Source organism: Tetrao urogallus (genome assembly GCF_951394365.1).
Source record: "Tetrao urogallus genome assembly, chromosome: 1".
Lineage (NCBI taxonomy): Eukaryota > Metazoa > Chordata > Aves > Galliformes > Phasianidae > Tetrao > Tetrao urogallus.
The window spans coordinates 4,017,599-4,037,613 of record NC_136813.1 but is presented as its reverse complement, the minus strand read 5'-3'; the positions used below and the strand labels follow the sequence as shown (position 1 = coordinate 4,037,613).

General features: G+C 41.7%; 1 protein-coding gene across 1 annotated transcript in view; it reads left to right on the top strand.

Annotated features, from left to right (window-relative positions):
- Positions 1-20,015, top strand: part of TENM4 (teneurin transmembrane protein 4) — a gene marked incomplete at both ends in the record, with an annotated part of 343,507 nt that overhangs the window by 141,027 nt on the left and 182,465 nt on the right. Inside the window, 1 exon segment of the mRNA XM_079539492.1 lies at positions 18,967-19,137. Within this exon segment, the coding sequence (XP_079395618.1) occupies positions 18,967-19,137 (171 nt within the window).

Below are 20,015 nucleotides of genomic sequence, written 5' to 3'. Positions count from 1 at the left end.
GTTGCCCTGGGGACCATCTGAGTGGTGATGTACAACAGGTCCTGAGTAGGACGGGATGACCTGTATAGGAACACTATTTCCCCTTGCTCTTGTTAGTTAAGATAACCACAGAATTGTAATGACCATTTATATTCTCCAAAACTGAGGTCATTGAAGAGACTTCCATTTAAGTGAATGGGCTTTGGATCAGCTCACAGGATCACGGAATGATTACAGCATCACAGAGTGGCTGAGGTTGGAGATACTACTGGGTCCATCTGGTTCCCTATGCTCCAACAGGGGTATGCAGAGCAGAATGCCTGGCACCATGTCTGGGGGCTTTTGGAGATCTCTTTGGAGAAGATCCCAGCCCCTCGTTGGTCCAATGACAGCACTGGGCATTTACTCTTTTTTTGTTTTTTTTTTGTGCACTGATTAGTTAATGGAAATACACCAGATTAATGCCTAGGACTTCAGGTTGGATGGAGCCCTGGGCAACCTGACCTAGTGCCTGACTTTGTGTTTGGCAACCCTGCCCAGGACAGTGGGGTTGAAACTAGAAGATATTTGAGGTCACTTTCAACTCAAGCCATCCTATAATTCTGTGATTTGAGAATGCTCTTCACAGCATCAGACACGTCACAGTCCTGTGTTTAAATCTTTAAAACTACCCATCACATGTCCTGCCTATCTGAACAACGTGTGGAGCTGGAGGTGTCCACAGCTCTGCTGCCACCACTTTCTGTGTGACAGATGCTCAGACACACGTGGGGTGACCACCTGAGAGAAGCAGGGCTACATGAAACAGTGAGCCATTTGGTTGTTTCTGGAATTCTTTGCTGCAGCCAAACCGTTTTTTTTCTTTTTAAACTCATCTAAAACACTTCCTATATCATTTGTTTAAGGCTAAAAGCCAGAGTTTCCATTACTTTAAGAATGACTGAGGTAGTCTGAGGCTCAGTTATCTTACTGGGCCTTTTCAAGAGGGGAGGAGGCATAAGTAGAAGTCCACAGAAGCTGAACGGCTGCTATCATGTGTCACTGCTGTGATCGTTCCAAAGCTTTTACAGGGCTGAGTCACTGGTCCTGAGAGATAATGACAAGCAAAGTATAACAGGGTGTATTAAGCACCAGAAGCCGGTTTTCATTTGAATTAACTGGCTTTTGATTGACTTGTTGCCACCTTTTCAAATATTCAAAGGCACACACCAAGGCAGCAGCAACAATGCACATCAAAGTTGCGCACACACACGGCTTATGCAAATCCTGGTTGCTCTCCAGCAGCTCGTCTGGTGGGGTGAGAACACCAAAGGGAAAAGCGGTGGCAGATTGGGACTGTAGCATTAAACCGGCAGGAATGGCACCACTGGAGCCACAGAAATGAAAGGCCTCTTTAAGCAGCTTGCCACTGACCTGCAAATTTGTTGTTCCAGGAGGTCGTGGAGAGACAGCACTTTGAAATTAAATTGTTCATTTTAGGATCGTCCCTTCTGTTGACAGTCATTGTGGCTTCTGGATGGCACGAAGCCCTGCCTTGGAGGGGCAGTTTAGAGAGAGATGCTTATGGCAGAGATAATACCATGAGGTATGCTGCTCTCTAAATGCTTCACTTGCACATTCAGTACCTGGTAGATGCCAGCCCTGATAGCATAGCTCTGTAAAGTCTCTGACACTGCTTGCACTGCCTGGGAGGTGGATTTAGGAATACAGCAATAGAAATGACCTGTTTGGTCGTCCAGCTCTCCATGCCCAGCAACTGCTTGGCTAGATCTGTGGAACAGTTTCTAAATGAATTAGTGAAGGAGAATAGATTCTTTCTTCTGAAACAGAAGGTATTATCCTCTGCCTGATGGAGATTCCAGATGAGATGGGAGCACGATTTGATGTAGTTAGGCACTTGCAATTTTCCTATACTTAAGCATGTGTTGCGGTTACATTTCACGAACAGCAAGAAAGATGGACATTTGATTTAAATTAAAGTTAGGGCTGGAAAACATATTATGAAGCCAAAACAGTCATTCATTTGATTGCAGTCAGAACTCTCTGACTTTTCAGGTCTCCATTCGTCTGAGCTCTCTTCAAACACAGCTTCTTTCAGAAAAGAGCAGTGTTACTTGCTACAGACACAATGCTGTGATACTAAAACCACTATAGGACTGTGATGTGTTCATAAAGTGTCTTTCCATGTATTGTCAGCTAACTTTAGCACAGTCTCTCTGTGATTCTTTGATGAAATGTAGCAAACCCCATTTAAAGCAGCTCTCCAAAACTCTTAGCTATCTAGCTGTTCAGCTATGAATGTGTAATATACTTATGAATGTGTGCTTACATCCCACTTAAGGACAATAGGAGACATTATTAATGCTTAATTCTAAAAATTGAGCTATATAATTGGGGCTATATACCCCAATAGTAAGGCTTTTATTCAACTTAAAGTACAAAGCAGTTTGTTACCCCACCAAGTTTCTTTCTTTTACTGCTTTAGTGTTTCCCTTCTGATCCCAGATTAAGTTCTGCTTTGCAACTGTTACCATTTGTTCTTTTGATTCATAGTGATTTTTCAATGTTTTCCATCCTATCTTAGATAAAATGCAGAAGCTCAACAATCTGTTCTAGCAAAGCCTTTACATTATGAGCTCAATCTGCTACCTACAGAAGAGCTTCCAGGTCCATTTTTGGTTCTTTCCCATATTCCCCAAATTACTGCACACAGCACACTCTGTAATTCTGGGTCTCGTTTACTTCATTTTACCCTTAGTCTACAAAATGGTGAAATCCATTTTGAAAAGGGCCATAGTGTCATCCATAATATATTTTATGTACAGTAGATGCTTGTAAGACTTAACATTTCCGGATGCTGCTTGAAAGGGATCATCATCACAACCCAGCGCTGTCATTTTAATGTTACAGAGCAGTGCCTGAATATGTGGATTTTTTTCTGTTAAATCTGGCTCCTGTAGTTCCAAAAGCACACAAGCATGCTTAGTGCCAGTCCCTCAATGACAATTCTACAGTTTAAATTGCATCCAGCTCTTCAGTTTTCAATTTTGAAGTGGATTCCCATAACATCTGATTATGTATCATTGATACAGTGTGAAAAAACCCTTTTTAACTCCCTATACCCAATGATATTTGGAAAGCATGGGCCTTATCCTTCACTTGCACATGCTCCTCTTAAATTGGAGCAATCTCATTTACTTTAGCAGTTGTTTAAATGGAGTCAGAGTCGATGGCATCGGTCCCTGTGTCTGCAGCAGGAGCTGGACCAAAGCTAGTAAAGTATTTTTAGGAATCCCTGATTCTGGAGGTTGACCTGGCTAAAGACAGCAAATACACTCTTCCATCCATTCTGAAGTGTCAGTTCTGTTGCTGATCTGCAAGTGATCTCAACAAAGCTAAGAAATCATAAAACGTGTCTCTGGCACACGGGGAGATGCTGTCACAGTGAGCTTTCAGCCTCATTTCAGCCAAGTCACGGGAATCTCTTCCAAGGTTTGTCCTGTAACAGAGGTGGGGATCACAGGGCTTTGTGTGAGCCTCAGTTACACTGGGCTCTTGTTAAGGAACCAGGCAGGGCAGCTGCTGCAGGCACAGCTTGCCAGGTGCTAGTTGAGCAATGTGGAGCTCAGGATGCTGCCAGCAGGGATCTGTCAAAGGAAACTTTCCCTTGTCGGACCTACAGTGAGTTAATGACTCGCTGGAACATTTCAGCCCCAGTCACTTCATGGCATTACCCCTTGTTCCTCTCCACATGCACACACACGGTGCTGTACAAAGCACTGACACATCCCCAAAGTGCATCTCAGTGTAGCTGCACTAAAGAATGTTACATATATGTTTTGCCTGACATGGCCAAGAAAAGGTATTTGGTTGTTTGTACTGTACCTGTACACAAAACAGTAATTATCAGGGATGAGAAACAAAATTAATCCAAGATGGGCTATTAATTTCCACTCCTGCAATGCCCTGTTGTGTTATCTTTCACTGCTGCTTTAGATGCATGGTGATGTTAACTATAACCCACGTCTTATTTATCATCATCTTCAAAGTCAGGAAGAGTTGTTTGCACTATGTGTATGGGGTTTTTTTTGTTTTGGATTGTGCTGTGCATCTTTGGATAGTGTCAGCTTTATAGTTCAGGGAAAAAGAAATGCAGGTGATCTAATTGCAGCCTTAAAATAAAGGTTGTAAAGATACAAGATCTCACTTCAGAGCTATTCTTGTGAAGATCAATTCATTCAGGTGGGCGTTAAAAACTTCCCATAGAATCTCCACGAAAGAACATTTGCTGCTTCAACCTGACTAAGATTTGCAACCTGACATTAAAAATGTTGGAATAGGAGAAATACACAATGGTGCATCCACTATTGAAAAAGAGGCACAGAAAATTCTGCTGGAAAAGAAGGGAATATAAAAGAAACACACTTGATTTTGCTTGAGTTGCCAGATGTGACAAGTGGGATAGGTGTAAAACTGAGGAGTATTAAAATCGAGTTATTCCATTTGATGGCAATTTCTGCTTTGCGAGTGGTTAGCACTTCTGCAAGGTCTGCAGTGCTAAGGAGCACATTCAAGCCAGACATCTTTTATTAATGGATTCAGTGTTGATTCTAAGTGGGAAGGGTGCATTCCCTTAATTCTTATTTAAAACTTCTTTTGTAAATGTTAGTGTTAAAAGCCATAAACACTCTTAAATCATGTCGCTTAGGACGCTTTGGGCTGGTGACCCACCCTTTGCACACCAGTAAGTCACATATCGACTTCAGATCATAGCTTCCCAACCTAGATTTGAGGATCTCACCAGCTTCTTCTGGGGATGCAAAAAACCTTGGATTTTTGTTACCAGCCTCTTGTGCTACTCCTCAAGTTACTTTCAGCCTTGGCATTCCAATGGCCGATGTCCCTGCCTTGCAGACACAACTTATGATCATAGGCTGGAGCGCCTCTCAAGGTGGAGGGAGATGGGCTTGTTCAGCTCGGAGAAGAGAAGGCTCCAGGGAGACCTCTTTGTGGCCTTCCAGTACTTGAAGAGAGTTTATTAGCAGGAGGGAGACTGACTTTTTACATGGTCTGATAGTGATAGGACAAAGGGGACTGGCTTTAAACTCAGAGAGTAAATTGAGGTTAGATGTTGGGATGAAATTCTTTACTCAGAGAGCAGTGAGGCACTGGCACAGGCTGCCCAGGGAGCTGTAGGTGCCCCATCCATGGAGGCAGTCAAAGCTGTAGGGGGTCCTGGGCAGCCTGAGCTGGTGGGGGACAGGAGGTGGGAGCTGGATGATTTTGAAGATCCTTTTCAACCTAAACCGCTCTACGATTCTATGAACTTGTGCTCAGCTTTGTATCTCACTGCTATGTGCTCTGCTCAGCAAAGTTTCAGATCGACTAACTTTGGATATTAGGAAAAACAACTTCTCAGAAAGAGTGGTGATGATTTGGCACAGGCTGCCCAGGGAGGTGGTGGAGTCACTGTCCCTGGGGGTGCTAAAGAAACACGTAGGTGCAGCAGTGAGGATTATGGTGGGGATGGGTTGGAGTTGGGGATCTTAGAGGTCTTTTCCATCCTTAATGATTCGATGACTCTATGCATATATGTCAGCCATTGACAATAGCACAGAACACATTGTTTGAATCGTTCACATTTGACAGCTGTCCAGCTCTCCTGTTTATCGGATCTGTCCTCAGCACTGTGTTTGTCTCTTCAGTCATCGAGGAGTCATCTGCATGTTTATACATCCATGCTTTTATCTTTACTTATGTAACACCGGTGTTAAGGTTGAATAACTTCAAGCCTGCTATCAACTGTTAAATTGCATCGGAAATGTCACCGTTTGGTGGTTTTTTCCCCAGTGCTGCTGGTTTCGAGGGCTGTCAGTGAGCTTTTCATCCCCTTTGGAGATAACTGAGGAATATGGTCAGTGACAATGGCAGCCCTAGCTGAGCTCACTCTTCTGACTGGTGACTCACATAAATGTATGGTAATTAAAATCACTGAAAAGAAGCCCATTACTGAAAATGTTTCTTTCTTTCCATACTGCTTCTGTATTGCTTTTTACTGTTCTAAATGTTTGTTTCTTGAATCTGAAAATCGTACCAAATTTAGGCAAAGTCATACCAAGTTGCCTCACAAGCTTTACGAAATTGTTACTGTGTCAAAATATGAGTAACTGTTTGCTTCCTAGTATCTATTTTTCAGAAGAGCAGTATAAATGACCTGAATTAACATACATTCACTTTTGTCATCCTTCATCAGTTGAATTCCATGTTATGTTTTCCATTATTTTGTCTGTAATAGATGTCAGGCTACTCAGCGCAAGTGACTTGCATCCTCTTCTTTTCCCTTCTTAAATATTTGTACAGCATTAACCCTGTTCTAATCTCTTGGTTGCTGGTTCAGTATTAATCAGTGAGTCAGATTCCTCCTCTGCTAGCTCATCTCATTTACTGGATGCAAGTTAAATGAGCCTACAGATTTAAAAATGTTTGTCCTTGAATAGATGTAGTTTAATATCATTCTTGGTTATTAATGGACTGGAAAAAAAGTTATTTCCTGTGAAATAATTGCATTATCTTAGTTGTTTTCAAAAACCAGAACAAAAATACTTACTGAACATCTTAGCCTTTACTAAAACATTATTAACAATTTCCACGTCTCCATCAAGTAAATAGCTGTATCATTGCTCAGCTTACTGGATTTCAATACCCTTTAAAAATGTTCTATTGTTCTTTCTTTTTTTAATGCTATGCGTTTTTTTGTCTTCAAGTTCTCAGTTTCCTTTATCAACTTCCTGCACGATCTGAGATTTATATAGATTACCCTCTGGTTTCCTATTGTTTTGTTTTTTATATATTACTTTTTCTTTCTGCTCATTGTTTTATTTTGACACTGAATGAAGAGGTCCTTTTGTCTGAGTCTGATTCTCTTTCATCACTGTGGGATCTCAGGGAGGACGAGTTCCATTTCGAAGCAGACCACCAATATGATTGAATCTCTGACTGCTCCAAAGCAGAGTGAGGCTGTGCTTCCAGAGGACCCTATCTGATCTCAAGGTTTGTCATAAAACCAGACAGCAGTAACACAACATCACAGTTAGCCCTCGAGATGTTTGATCCATTCCTAAATTTAAGAATGTTTAATACAAAGAGGTATGAGTTTAATTTCCATCTCTTTTTTCTAAATGGAAAGATGTGTCCTCTAAGCTTTTATAAGCTTTTATCGGTTGCTTTTAGTGAGTTTTTATAGTTGCTATAAGCCCCCAGAAAAGAAAATAACAGCATGCTGAACCAAAAGTGCTGACCTTGCCTTTATGGCAGTGGCACAGATGTGCTGCTATAATCTCCATTTCATGGCTTAGATTGACCTTTGCTCACAGACACTGAAAAGAGATCAATCCTACAGATCTAAATATCTACGTGAGTTCTTCTGCAGTCTTTGTTTTTATTTCATACTAATTAGTGTGAAATAACATAATTTAATTGCAGTTAAGGGGAGGGAGAAAGAAAGAAATTATTCCAGCAATGTTCTTTTTTCCGTGTCTTTAAATGCCACACATTTGTGTGGGAAAGCAGTCATAAGAGTAAGCTCAGAGATGCCAGTGACAGTGAAAAACATTCCGTAGTTATAGCTTAGGGTTTATCTCCTGTTCCTTTTCTAGCATAAATTAGAAGACATCTTCAAAGCCTCATTTGCAGCCAGGTCATACCTTTCTATTGGATACGTGCAGTGATGCATTCTCTAAGGTTTGTTTTTGCCTGTAGTTGAAGGTGAGGTATGTGTTAGGTACACATCTTTACACCATTAAGTGAAGTGGTGCTGTTAAGTACACAGTGTAGGTAACATGTTAGATGACCTGTGAAAAATAGAAATGTCCAACCCACTCTTTCCCTCTGTGACAAGATTTCAACACCACTGCTTATGCTGAAGCTTTAAAGCTCCAAAAGGACCACTTATGCAGTTTACTTTGAGATTTCAGAATCTGATGCTCAATAAATAGGTAGGTAGAGGTTGTTGAATCGCTCTGTTTAAATGAAAATCTAATAAACTCTCTCAACATCCCCGTCCTTTCCTGCCTACCTCTTCATTTGATTTTATCATACCTTCAGTGCCAAGCGTGTCCTTATTGCAGGCAGAGGCTTGTGCCTGGGAAGATGATGAGAACAGCATATGTTAACTGTTTTCAAATACGATAGCACGAAGCGCAGCAGCAGCATCACACCTTGCTTGCTTGGTACAACTGTAAGCATCACTTCATTATGTAAAGAGACTCTTTAGAAAGCAAAGCAGAACCAGGCAGTTAGTATGATGATGGCTATGCTTACACTAAGTGTTTAAAAAGAAGCTCTAATTTGGCAATCAGTGGAGCAGAATCTCTTTTAGTAATGGTAGAAATTATAATGAAATCAAGCATCAAATGGTCTTCCTTGGGCCGTTGGTGGAAGAAACCCTCACAGTCAAAATACAGTGATACTGCAAATGGTATTAATCCCAGTGGTCATTAACAGTTTCTTCATATTAGTATACCTCTTCAGCCCTGCTGAGGCATGGGCTACTCCAGGTTGTGAAAGAAATGTTTCTGGGCATCCAGTTGGTCCAACTTGGACACCTCTTGTACTCAAACCATCTGTAGAGAATGATCTCTGGTAGAAGAGACTCTACCATGATTTTGGCCTGTTCGGACAACCGTTGAGTTCCTGTGCATAGGAATCCCAGCTAGCAAGGACCAAGTCTGAGCTGTGGTCTGTTGAGTTTCAGTGCTCAGTAACACGTCTTTGTATTGTTTAATTTGCTAGTATTGATGTAGTCTTTGGGGAAGAGAGATCAAAGCAGAATGCTGTGCCTCTAACCCATGATGAGACAAAATTAGTATGGCCTGAGTGATCATAGGTGAATGTATCCTAAACAGATTCATGGAAGATGGGTTCTGAATCTCTTTTGCAAAATCTTGCCTTTGGATCTGCTGCTATTTTATATCGCTATTGCGGGTACCAGGGAATGGTGACATCTTTTTCTATTACATACAACAAGCAATAGTGTGTGCTTTGTCATATCTCTTATCCATATGAAGCTGGCTGCCTTAAAACACAAAAATCTGAGTTCAGACATGCTCAGTAGGGGCCTATTTAGAATACTATAGCAAAACTGTCTGCGCTGAGTGTGTTCCTTCCCTTTCCAACCCCCTCCTGTTGCTACCAACCAGGCTGCACATATGGCATCCCTAGAAAGCAATTGAACATGCAACAATGCTGGAATTGCCAGGGTTGAGTGGCAATCTCTTTGCAATTGTTCTGCTCAGCACTGGACCAGTGGAAAAAAAATAGCCTGTGATGGGGGAATTAAAGGCTATTACAGAGTACATATGCATACAGGGGCTGATCTAAAATCTTAATTCTGTTCTTTGCTCACTTTTGAGTGCTTGACTTGGCGAACTTGGAGTTTCCTTAGCAAATGCTTTTTCGAGGTGTAATTAAATGTAAAGATGGCTGTGGGCCTTTTAAGAGCACGCTGTGGGTTGCACTTGCAAGCACTTGCCTTAATCTATGTGCTGGAACCAGTTTTAAGTCCAAGGGAACAAATCATCAGGTTGTGTTGTTACTGAGAGATCTTTCAGATCTGAGCCATTCGCTGGGATTTATGGTACCAGAAAGTACTGTGCTGGGTTTAACCCATGGTGCCTGGACAGATAAAAATTCCTAGTGTCATTAATTAGTGTCATTAGTGTCATTCACTGTGTCATGCTGTGGCACTGTCAGACTGTACGTTTGTATCCATTTGCTGAGCTGATGTACAAGCAAATAAAAGAAAAATAAAGGAGAAAAAAAAAACCAAATTTTTCCCTCTCCTTACGAACTGATGGGGCAACATGCTTGATTTTCAAATTCATGTAAAGAAAATATGAAAATAAAATATTCTTGGTCTGCTTTAAATGGACTCATATACTTGTCATATCCGGAGCAGTTAAGCAGTGAGATGCTCCTTTATACTTGTACAGATGAATCTGTTGGGAATCTCTCCCCAGAGTCACCAAGCTGATGGGATTCTGCTTTAGGGCTCAGTTTTGATGGTGCTTGTGAGCATTCTGCCCCGATCTGCCAAATGCATAATTTTGTGCTTAATTTAAAGCATCTCCATCATGCTCTTGAAGTCACTAGATTCACTCAAGCTAAGTACAGCTTATGTTAAACCTGTGCTTTGGGTGTCGAGGGATTCTGAGATTGTCATTTTTGTTCATTTCTATTACAGCAACTAGCACAACCCAGGTGAGGCTCTAGTGTTATTTCAGCCTGCACAATGATGAGAAACACACCTGCAGTTTTCAGCTGTTTTCAGAAGGGTGGGCAAGCAGACAAACCATCACTCCTCATTTGGACTCGATGATCTTAGAGGTCTTTCTGAACCCTAATGATTCTCTGATCAAATTCTATGTGAGTACATTGATCTCAGCATGTAAACAGAGATCACAGAATCATAAAATCGTAGAATCATAGAATCACAGAAGTGTTGGGTTGGAGAGGACCTTAACGCCCACCCAGTTCCAACCCCTGCCATGGGCTGGTTGCCCCCCATCAGCTCAGGCTGCCCAGTGCCCCATACAGCCTGGCCTTGGGCACCTGCAGAGATGGGGCAGCCACAGCTCTCTGGGCAGCAGTGCCAGGGCTTCACCACCATCAGATCCAGATACTATATCTAAACTCTGATCCTATCTCTGTTATGCTGAGGCAGAGAAAACAGGGAGCTTTTGAGACTTTGGGACAACATACTATCTTTCAGACTTTAAGCAACCTTTTCTATCAATGTGGGAAAGCAGGTTTTCTCACGGTATCTGGTAGACATAATAAGAAAAAAGAAGCATGCAAGAGGTTGCTGATTTACCTATGTAAATTATACCCTTTTTAATTAGTGTCTCACGGCTCATAGGTGTGTAATGAAATGTTGTTTGTAAAATTATACTGTCCACAACAGACTAGCCCAGAATTTTAGTAATTGCAGAGCAAGGTAGCAGGCCCTCTGGTAGGGCTGCCTGTCCTCATTTCTCTAATTGAAGTGAGTACCCCAATGGGAAAACTATTATTTTCTAATATTATATGCACAAATTAAAACTCCATTTAGAGGTACAGTGGGACCATCTTATAATTGACTTTGATAGTGAAGAAATATCTCGGTCATATTTATAGTAATATGGTCTCTGCCAGAAAGGGTATCTAGAAGGGAAAATATTATTTTACAGAGAAAGGGCTGAGCATGTGTAACACCAAATTTACTAGAGCTGTGGGGGCTGAAATAAGCTGCTTTAGTTCTGTAAGCTGCCTAGCAGCAGCAAAATGTTGCTGAGATCCATCTTTCAACTTCCTATTCTGCTTTCACAATGGTGAAGGAAATTGCAGATTGTATTTAAGCAGACAGCTCCTTGGTTAAGCCACAACACCTTTATGTCAATTTTTTTTTTCCCCACAGGTTGACACTTTAAAAAATCATCCCAAAAATACCCACAAAAGTATGCTAAGCATTTTAAATGACAGTTTTCTTCCCTGTAGAAAACGAGAAACGTCCGGAAATCTCCCATAGCACTGGAGAGGCCAGTGATCATCTATTAGTGGTTTGAATGGACAGGCAATCGCTTGAAAGTCTTTGATCCCCAGGGGTAATTAGGGAGACATTGAATAGGAAGTGCTGACTCTTTGCATTGAACAAACATTGAGTTTAACTGCTTCGTTTTATAACACGTCTTTCCAGTCAATTCCTTGAAGGTTTCAAAGAAATGTGATGCTTCAGCTGGAAGCTTTTTTTCCTTCCCTATTAAGAGCAGTTGAGAGCTAAATTAAAATATAAAGTGTTCTCCTAAGAAGGATCTAATACTATTTGGTAGACCATCTGCTTCTGTCTTGGAAATCTTTGATACGGCTCTGCAGCGAGGAGGGGTCAGAGAATCACTGGTGTGTGTCAACTCAAAGCAAGTGCGTGCATTTGCAGCCAGGGTTGAAGACAATTAACACAATGCTTTGCTTTCTCGAGAAGCACTTCCCACTCTGGTGGCAACATTTTAAGAGGTAGGAAGCTCTGGATCATTTGAATTCCTTCTTTGCGCTCTGCCTGGGGAAGGAGGGAACCCAGGTTAGCTCTGAAAAAACTGCTTCTGGGGCTTGCACTGCTTAAGATCTCTTTGAGTGCAGAGGAACGGCCAAGCAGTACTGGGATGATTAGTGGAAGTACCCCATAGCGTGTGTCTACAAGGAGATGGCTGTAAAAGCACCTGCCTCTTACCTGAAGACATTCAGGGTGCAAAAAGAAAAAAAAAAGCCACAAAGTTAGAATTATCTCTTTTAGTGTCTGAATCCTTCATCCTTACCCTCCACCCTGGGACAGGCAGATAAGGACACTCTATTGCTCAGCATGAAGAATTTGCAGACTTGCCTAGCAGTGCCTTTACCTACGAAGAAGGCATATAAACCCTTTTCTCCCCTTGAAGCTGGATCACTGAGCAATCAGAAAGGGGACCAGCTGGGGAGCTTACAATAAAGGGCATTACCCTAAATGTCCCTCTTTGTGTCTTTTTGTTTTATTTTTCTAAATGATTGTCCTGTGACAAATAAACCTACAGGCCAGGAAGGGAAGCTGTGGGACCTCCCAGCCGCAAGCTGAGATTTTTCACTTAAACAACATGTATTCAATCTGTCCTTTGGGCTCTGTTTCTTTTAGGCCTATTAATTTTGCATTTCTGGCTGCCCAGCAATTCAGCTGGATTCTCTGTTCCCATACGGCTGCAGACCTGTGCTGGTGTGCAAGTTCACATCCATTTGGGCAGAGCGTGATTTCTGAAGTCGGGCTTTCCATTCCCCAAGTAAGTGCTTTAAGCCATGGAAGGAAGGCTTTTATCCATAGGAAACAATTTCAGATGTCTTCAGTTCTTATGGGGAGCAGCTGGGGGAGCTGGCATGGTTCAGTCTGGAGAAGAGGAGGCTCAGGGGAGACCTTATTGCTGTCTACAACTGCCTGAGAGGAGGCTGTGGCGAGGTGGGGGTTGGCCTCTGCTCACAGGTAACAGCACTGGGACTGACCTTAAGTTTCACCTTAAGGTGCATCAGAAGACCCTGAAGTTGTGGGTCTTTAGGGTCCAGGATTTACTCCTGCAAACCATGAGAGTTCTTTCTCCTCTGGTTTACTTCTCTGTTCTCCTTAACAGTGCGTGCTTCTTCCATGATTTATTGAAGATTGACAAACCAGTGATTATTTCATGCTGAAAGGCTCCTTTTCATAACACTGAATGTCACAAAAACATGATTAATTCTGCAACAGCCAATTCTCCCACTTCTACAGAAATCATATAATTTCAGTGTAGAGAGACACAGTTATTCAGATAATTACAGTCAAGTTTATTCCAGAGACAGGAGTGAAAGCAATACATTTACTTGAGTCAAAATTAGCCCTGAGTAATTCAGTGGTGGAATTCGGGTTAGCTTTTTTTTTTTTTTTTCCCAATTAGGATAAAAAACAAAACTCAGGTCTCATTGTAGAAAGTGTGTTATTATAAGGCTGATTGTCAAGCCTGAAGGTTAAAGAGGATCGTGTAACCACCACATATCTTATGCTTGATTCCACAGAAAGACAGGAGAGTAAAGAAACAAACCACTTAAAAAGTCTTCTCAACCACTGACTGAGCTCCGGCTGCTTTTGCTGTTCCCTTCCCATCTTTCCTTTGCTCTTTCCTAACCTTCCCTTTTCTTGGTTTCTCTCCTTCTGCATTTTTCTCTCCTCCTTCCTTTCTTTCCCATTTTTATTGTCTTTCACTAAGCTCATCCCTCTTACACTGCCTTTTCCCATTTTATGTGCTCCCTCGGCTTCTTTATGCAAAATACACTTCCGTCCTTCGAGACCTAGCCCTTCAAAAAATGAAGCACTCTCAGTGCTAAGAGAATTGATAAACTTTACAAATTGCAAGCCTGAAAGTCTTTCCATCTTGCCTGGATGCTCTGTGGGCTCACTGTCCATCCAGGCTGTGCACCATGCTTGTGCTGCTGCTGACTCACTGCTTGGTTTGTTCTCCATTCTGATAAACCTGTTTTTCCATTGATTAGCTTCTCTAGGAGCTTCACCCAGGTGAGGAATCAGCCAGCATCAGCACCTTCAGCAGAGAGCTCTGAAGGGGCAGCAGGGAAGGCAGCAGCAGAGCCGCTGTAAGAATGCATGTAACACTACAGAAGCAGCTGATGGCTTCAGCCGCAGCCTTAATTTCAAACATCATAATTGATTGGTTCGGTTATTTATTACACTTAGCTTGCTGCTTTGAGCAAAGCAACAAGCTAATAAAGGGCCAGCAGCGTGTTTTTCAATTTTTTGCTGACTGGTGTGGTTTCTGGGGGTCTCATATGCTTCAGTAAGCATGTCTTGTCTTTTCTTCCCCCTGTGATCTATCACAATCATCCGCCTCTCTCTGCTTGCTCCTTCGCTCCATCAACCTGTCCCAAGAGATGTCCATTTTGTTGACCATGTGAATTATTATCTTTGTTTGTCCTTTTTCATCCTAAATGCTATTCCAGTTTCTTTGTTCTCCACTCCGCTGAGTAAGATGTTTTGACCTCAGTGTTCTGCTGTGTCATAAGCAAGTGGCAGTAACAGTGAGGTATCCAAAAGCCTGGGTTTCTTGAAGGCTAGTTTCGAAAGGATGTTCCTCTTTATTTGGCTTAACATCGTCAGCTTATGGTCTCCACAAAGAGCTGTGGAATAGGAATAATGCAGTGCAGAAAGAATGTTTTAAAACCTAAAGAATCATGATCCTGAATACCTGGTGAAACCAATATGAACTTTGATTTATTTGGGTGGTTAAATAGCTCCGCTGATGCTAAAGCTGTTTGTAAATCTGCTTTGCTCAAGTGAATCTGAGTGCAGCAAATGAATTGCTGCAACACACTGAAATGCTGAACTCAGCAGGGTAGTCACACCCTGAAAGCACTATGGGGTTTGCATTCCTTCTTCCTCCTCTCCCCCCCACCCCCGAGAAGGCAGCCAGAGATGCCTCAGGACGGAGGATAAGGTTGTTTATTCTGCCACAGAACATGCTGTTACCTGATCAGCAAATTTCAGGGCCCTTTTTGCTAGCGCTTCAGTATTGTTTAAAATGTGCAAGTCAAAGATGTGATGTCAAAGCACGAGCATAATGGGCCAGATGTCCCAGATGACTTTACCACAAGTTGCTGGTGCTGAAACGGCCCAGGGAGCACACATGTAGGGCTTCTCCTAAGTATTGTTTCCATTTCAAGGGAAAGCAGATAAAAGAGTTTTATTAACCATGGGAAATGTAACCTAGGTTTCTGCAAAGAGCATGTCGCGAGGCTTCCCAGGCAGTGAAAGCTACATGGTATTTTACAAAAGGGTACACTTTAATGATTGTTAATTGCTGTGTGCTCTTTTTATACATGGGGAGCCTTCGATATCTGCTTATCAGCCGAGCATCACATTGGGGAGAGGGACATGGGGGCTTTTAGGAAGGCACTTGCTCTTTGGGAGCCACATCTTCTGTCTAACTGAGCAAAGAGAAACAAAAGCCAAAGAGAAAATGTCAGCAGTGGGTTCAATTGACCCGGAGACTGAGAATATCAGGAATCTGAAACTATTTTTACAGCTTTACTTTGCTTTTAGAAACATTAACACTTCAAAGTTGTGTTTCTCCTCCATGGTTCCAGGGTTTTTCCCTGATTACGATCTTTCTTGTGTTGTTTTTTTTTTCCCATACAAAAGAACTTTGCATCAATTTAGCACAGAACAAGGTTGATTTGTGCTCTCCTCGAACCTTTAAACAACTGTGTGCACAACAGTTTTACATGTCCCACTGAGTTTTAGACCCAAATCATCCACTGCTGGTACTGCTAGACATTTTAGCATGAGTATGGCACCCTGAGGGAACAAGAAGACTGAATTTTCCATCAGCTTGCAAACAAATATTGCTGGTATTTGAAAGAAAGCAATGATACGCACTTAGCCAGCTGATTTCCTAGTAGCATACATAGTATGTTTCCAAAGCAGATGACACTTTTGTTTTGGTTTCAGAAAGGCTTTTGTTGTTATTACTTACCTGCAGCAGAAATTGCATGATGTCTGTCCTATGGGTGTGAATATTTATAGGTTTCTATATTGTACTTGGCAGCACTGAATTAGAAATCCTCAACAGGGCACTAGATGCAGACTTGGGATCAATGTTCGCAAGAAGCTTTTTGCTTCAGACAAAATCTATTAACCAAAGACAAAAGTTGTCCTATTAACACGTTCCTGTAGGATAACATAGATGGTTTTATTTGTGTGTAGTAACACACAGAGCACCTATGTTTTGTATAACTTTGTCATGTTTTCTAGGCTGGGACATTGTAAGATGCTGTGCAAACATTTAGGAAGGAGTGATGACAAGGAACCATGATTCACTTACTGAAGAAGATGGATAATTAGGGAAGAGTCATTGCATTTCCAAACTACCAGCTCTGTCCTTTGTCTGAAGCAAAATTTTGTCCTTATTTTGTCCTTTCCTCTTAGGTGTATTTAAATGCTTTTTGCCTGTCTGGAAGAAATGCTCATAGATTTCCCACTGCACCCCAAACAATGCTGACTTCTCTGGGTTCATTTTCTTGCAGGAGAGGAGGGCACTTACCCTGTGATAACTAAAGGATAGAGTAATTCAAATGGTCTAGTGAAAAACTGGTTGCTTAATTTATGCCTGAGCCAGTGATGTTTTGTGTAAGCTCGTGCAAGTCTTTGTGGGATGCAGATATTTGATAGATGGAGTTGGAATTAAGCACATAAGGCAAGCAGAGGCATCTGGACTGCTTGCTGTCTAGTATTGCCTGAGTCTGGAGGTGTGAACAGGCCAGGTTTAATTCTGCTTTGACTGCAAATGTCCATGTGGTTAAATATGGGATCTCGTGTGTGCTTGGACCACGTTCACTCCAGAACAGCATCTGGGTCACACATCCAGTCCATGGAGAGGTCCAGTGTGGACAGCATCCTTGGGTGGCATCTAGGACTGAACTTGTAGAGAAAGCTCTGAAGGAGGCATGAATGAAACTTATGTTAGGGCTTATGAACCTGGGAGCACAGATGTAACACACAGCCTCATTCTAATGCCTGAACAAGTGAATTGAGTCAACCCCCTTATTCACCATACTTCTCTTAAATTTTCTTTCCATGAAATAAAAACAACAGATTCCTACCTGATTTTATTTTATGAGGTTAATAGCTGGGAATTCTCCAGGCACCCTGATGAGGACGAAGGCCATATAAGCACAGAGATTCAATGCAAACATAGCAATGCCAAATGTTTGAAGCAAATGTCTTCCTCCCAGTCTGATTTCCTCTCTTCCCTTGCACAGTGGCCCTGCCAAGTATTCTCCCTTCAGATCCAAATACTGGCCACTCTGCCTGAAGTGTTCTAGTTGGATTACCAGTTGAGTTGATAGCATTCCTTCTTGGTATGTGTACTTATACAAGAATGTTTGAGTTGTGGCCAGGTCCCTGAGAGACTTTCCTTCCTGCCTGGGAGTTTTAAGCGAGTATTTTCTTTCTTAATGATCAAGACTTTGTTAACAATCAGCCCCTGTTTATATGGTAAATTGAGAGTTTTGCTCTCATTGTTTTTGTGATGCTGTATTAGTGCAAGGACAAGTTTACTTGTGTTAGTAAGTGATAGATGACCTAATTGAAACTGAAGTGGAAAAAGTCACTGATTTTGCTAAATTGCCTAAACATGTTGTTTTTGGAGAACTTCTCAGATTACTTTTCAATCATCTTGAAAAGACTGTTCCTGATACACAGGTTTAAATAAACTAACCACTTGTCCCTGGCAGCATTTGCCAAGCTCAGATGTATCTTTATGTATAAAATGAGAACGATATGCAATGGAAATACTCTATTTTTTTATGTTTTTTGATTCTTTTTGTTTATGTTAAATGTCTATGATGTTAGTGCCATTGAACAGTTTCGTGGAGAAATTATAGTGTAAAATATCAAGGCATTCCCTTAAAAAAGAAATGTCATTCCAAGTGTAGAGAATATCAGATCATTTAGCTGTAGAAAGCCTGAAGCTAAACTGGATACTGATTGAATATGAAATGTTTATGCTGGGAAAGGAAGAACTGATATGGGAAGCCACACTGTTTTGCTTTATATTTTCAAGGGACAAGTATAAGTTGTGTAGGCATACAATTTTCCATACTCCTCATACATGTGTTTGTTTTTGAAGTATTTTGTCTTGTTCTTTAACTTCACTTGTCTTTATGTAAATCCTTGAAACAGATCTGTGTGTGCACTGGATGACTTTGCATGGCCCAGAAACCTACAGAGAGCAATGTCTTGGTATCACACAAATCTGAACGGCGCTTCTTGTTTTCAAACCTTGAGGATGTATCTTTGATCTGAATAGGAGCAGCTAAAGGGCTAAGGAGTGCTCATTCACAGTCTCTTGCATTCCTAGTACTGAGCACTAAAGAGTGTGTGCAAGATTGGTCTAAAATTGCTTGTTTTCAGTTGGTCTTTTTCAGGAAAAACTGTCAGAGATATCTGTAAGAATGTGTTGAATTGATGGGTCCAAGAAAAGCAATGAACATATATAACATGCCTCAAATACAGCAAAGCAAACTAATGAGTCATTTCCTAGGATTTACTGTTACGATGACAAGTAATACTCCTTGTATCTTTGTGTGTACTGCATCATCACCAAGCCTTGGGAGTTTTCTGAAACATGGCACCTGATCATTCCCTCACATAGGCCAAAGGCTGGGAGTGGTTCTGCTGGAATGGTAGAGTTGCTCCGAAAATGGCTTAGGTGGGAGGAAGGACCCATGAAGTTGGTGTGGCAGAATCTGTAGGACCTGTCTAACCCCCTGAATCCCGTTTTTGTCCTAAAACAATGACCACTAACAAGGTGGTGGAGTGGAGTTTTAGAAAGTGCCCCTGTAGTTCTGCAACTCTCACAGACAGAAAAAGATGACTTTTCTCATTGCTCACCACAGCCATGCACCTGTTTGGCCTAAACTGGCACCTGCAGCCGATGGAAGGGCAGATGTATGAAATCACGGAAGACACAGCCAGCAGTTGGCCAGTGCCAACGGACGTCTCCTTATATCCTTCGGGGGGCACAGGGTTAGAGTTACCTGACAGGAAAGGCAAAGGAACCAGTGAAGGTATGGTTGGTGTGTGTCCATGTTGTCAGTCCTCTGTCTGCCTCTGAACTCCAGCCATCCAATCTCATGTTCCATTACCTTCAATACTGCCATTATCAGGTGCTTTTTCCAGTCTTTCACGTCTAGAGCTGGTAGTCTTCCGTCCTGTTTCCGTATGTTTCTAAGTTTCATGCCTTTCTGATACTCACTCATGTGATAAAAGTGTGTACAATCCTCATCACGCTTCCAAGGTGTTCTCAAGTGGAACTATCTGTACTTATCTCACTGAGTACAGAAGTCCATTGTGAAAACTCTTGTCTCAAATGGCTATTTCCAAGGGGAAAAAAAGACTTGAAAATTAGATTCCTTGAGCATTTAATGAACAAAAATACTTGGTTTTGCCTTCTCATTGCCACTATGTACCAAATGTTTTGAGGACCAAAGAATATAAGTGGAATCAGGTAGATTGCACAGTGAGTGTTGATATTCCATGGTTGGACACCTCTTTACAAAGATGTCCAGGTAAAAGATCTGTTCTCCTCAAAGCATCATCATGGTGTCAGCTTGCAATTTTAACTGAAACTAGAAGAAACTAATGGTTTATCAGTTCAGCAGTGCATTATCCAGCAGCCTTAGATCTTACTATGGTCTATATAGGGGGAGCGCAGCTGAAAGTACCCATAAGGTCTGCAGAGGACACGTTTTTTATCCCTCCCAAGACTTAATAGGACAAATGAGGAGTTCAGAGTTTCAGAAAGCTGCTTTGTGATTCAGATTTCCAGAAAGCTGTTCTGTGTGTCAAACTTCATGCACATCCAACAGATTCCAGCAAAATTGCAGTCATTGGCTATTCTTGGTGTTTAGTTGGAAGGTGAGGGTTTGTAGGTAAGAGAAAGAAG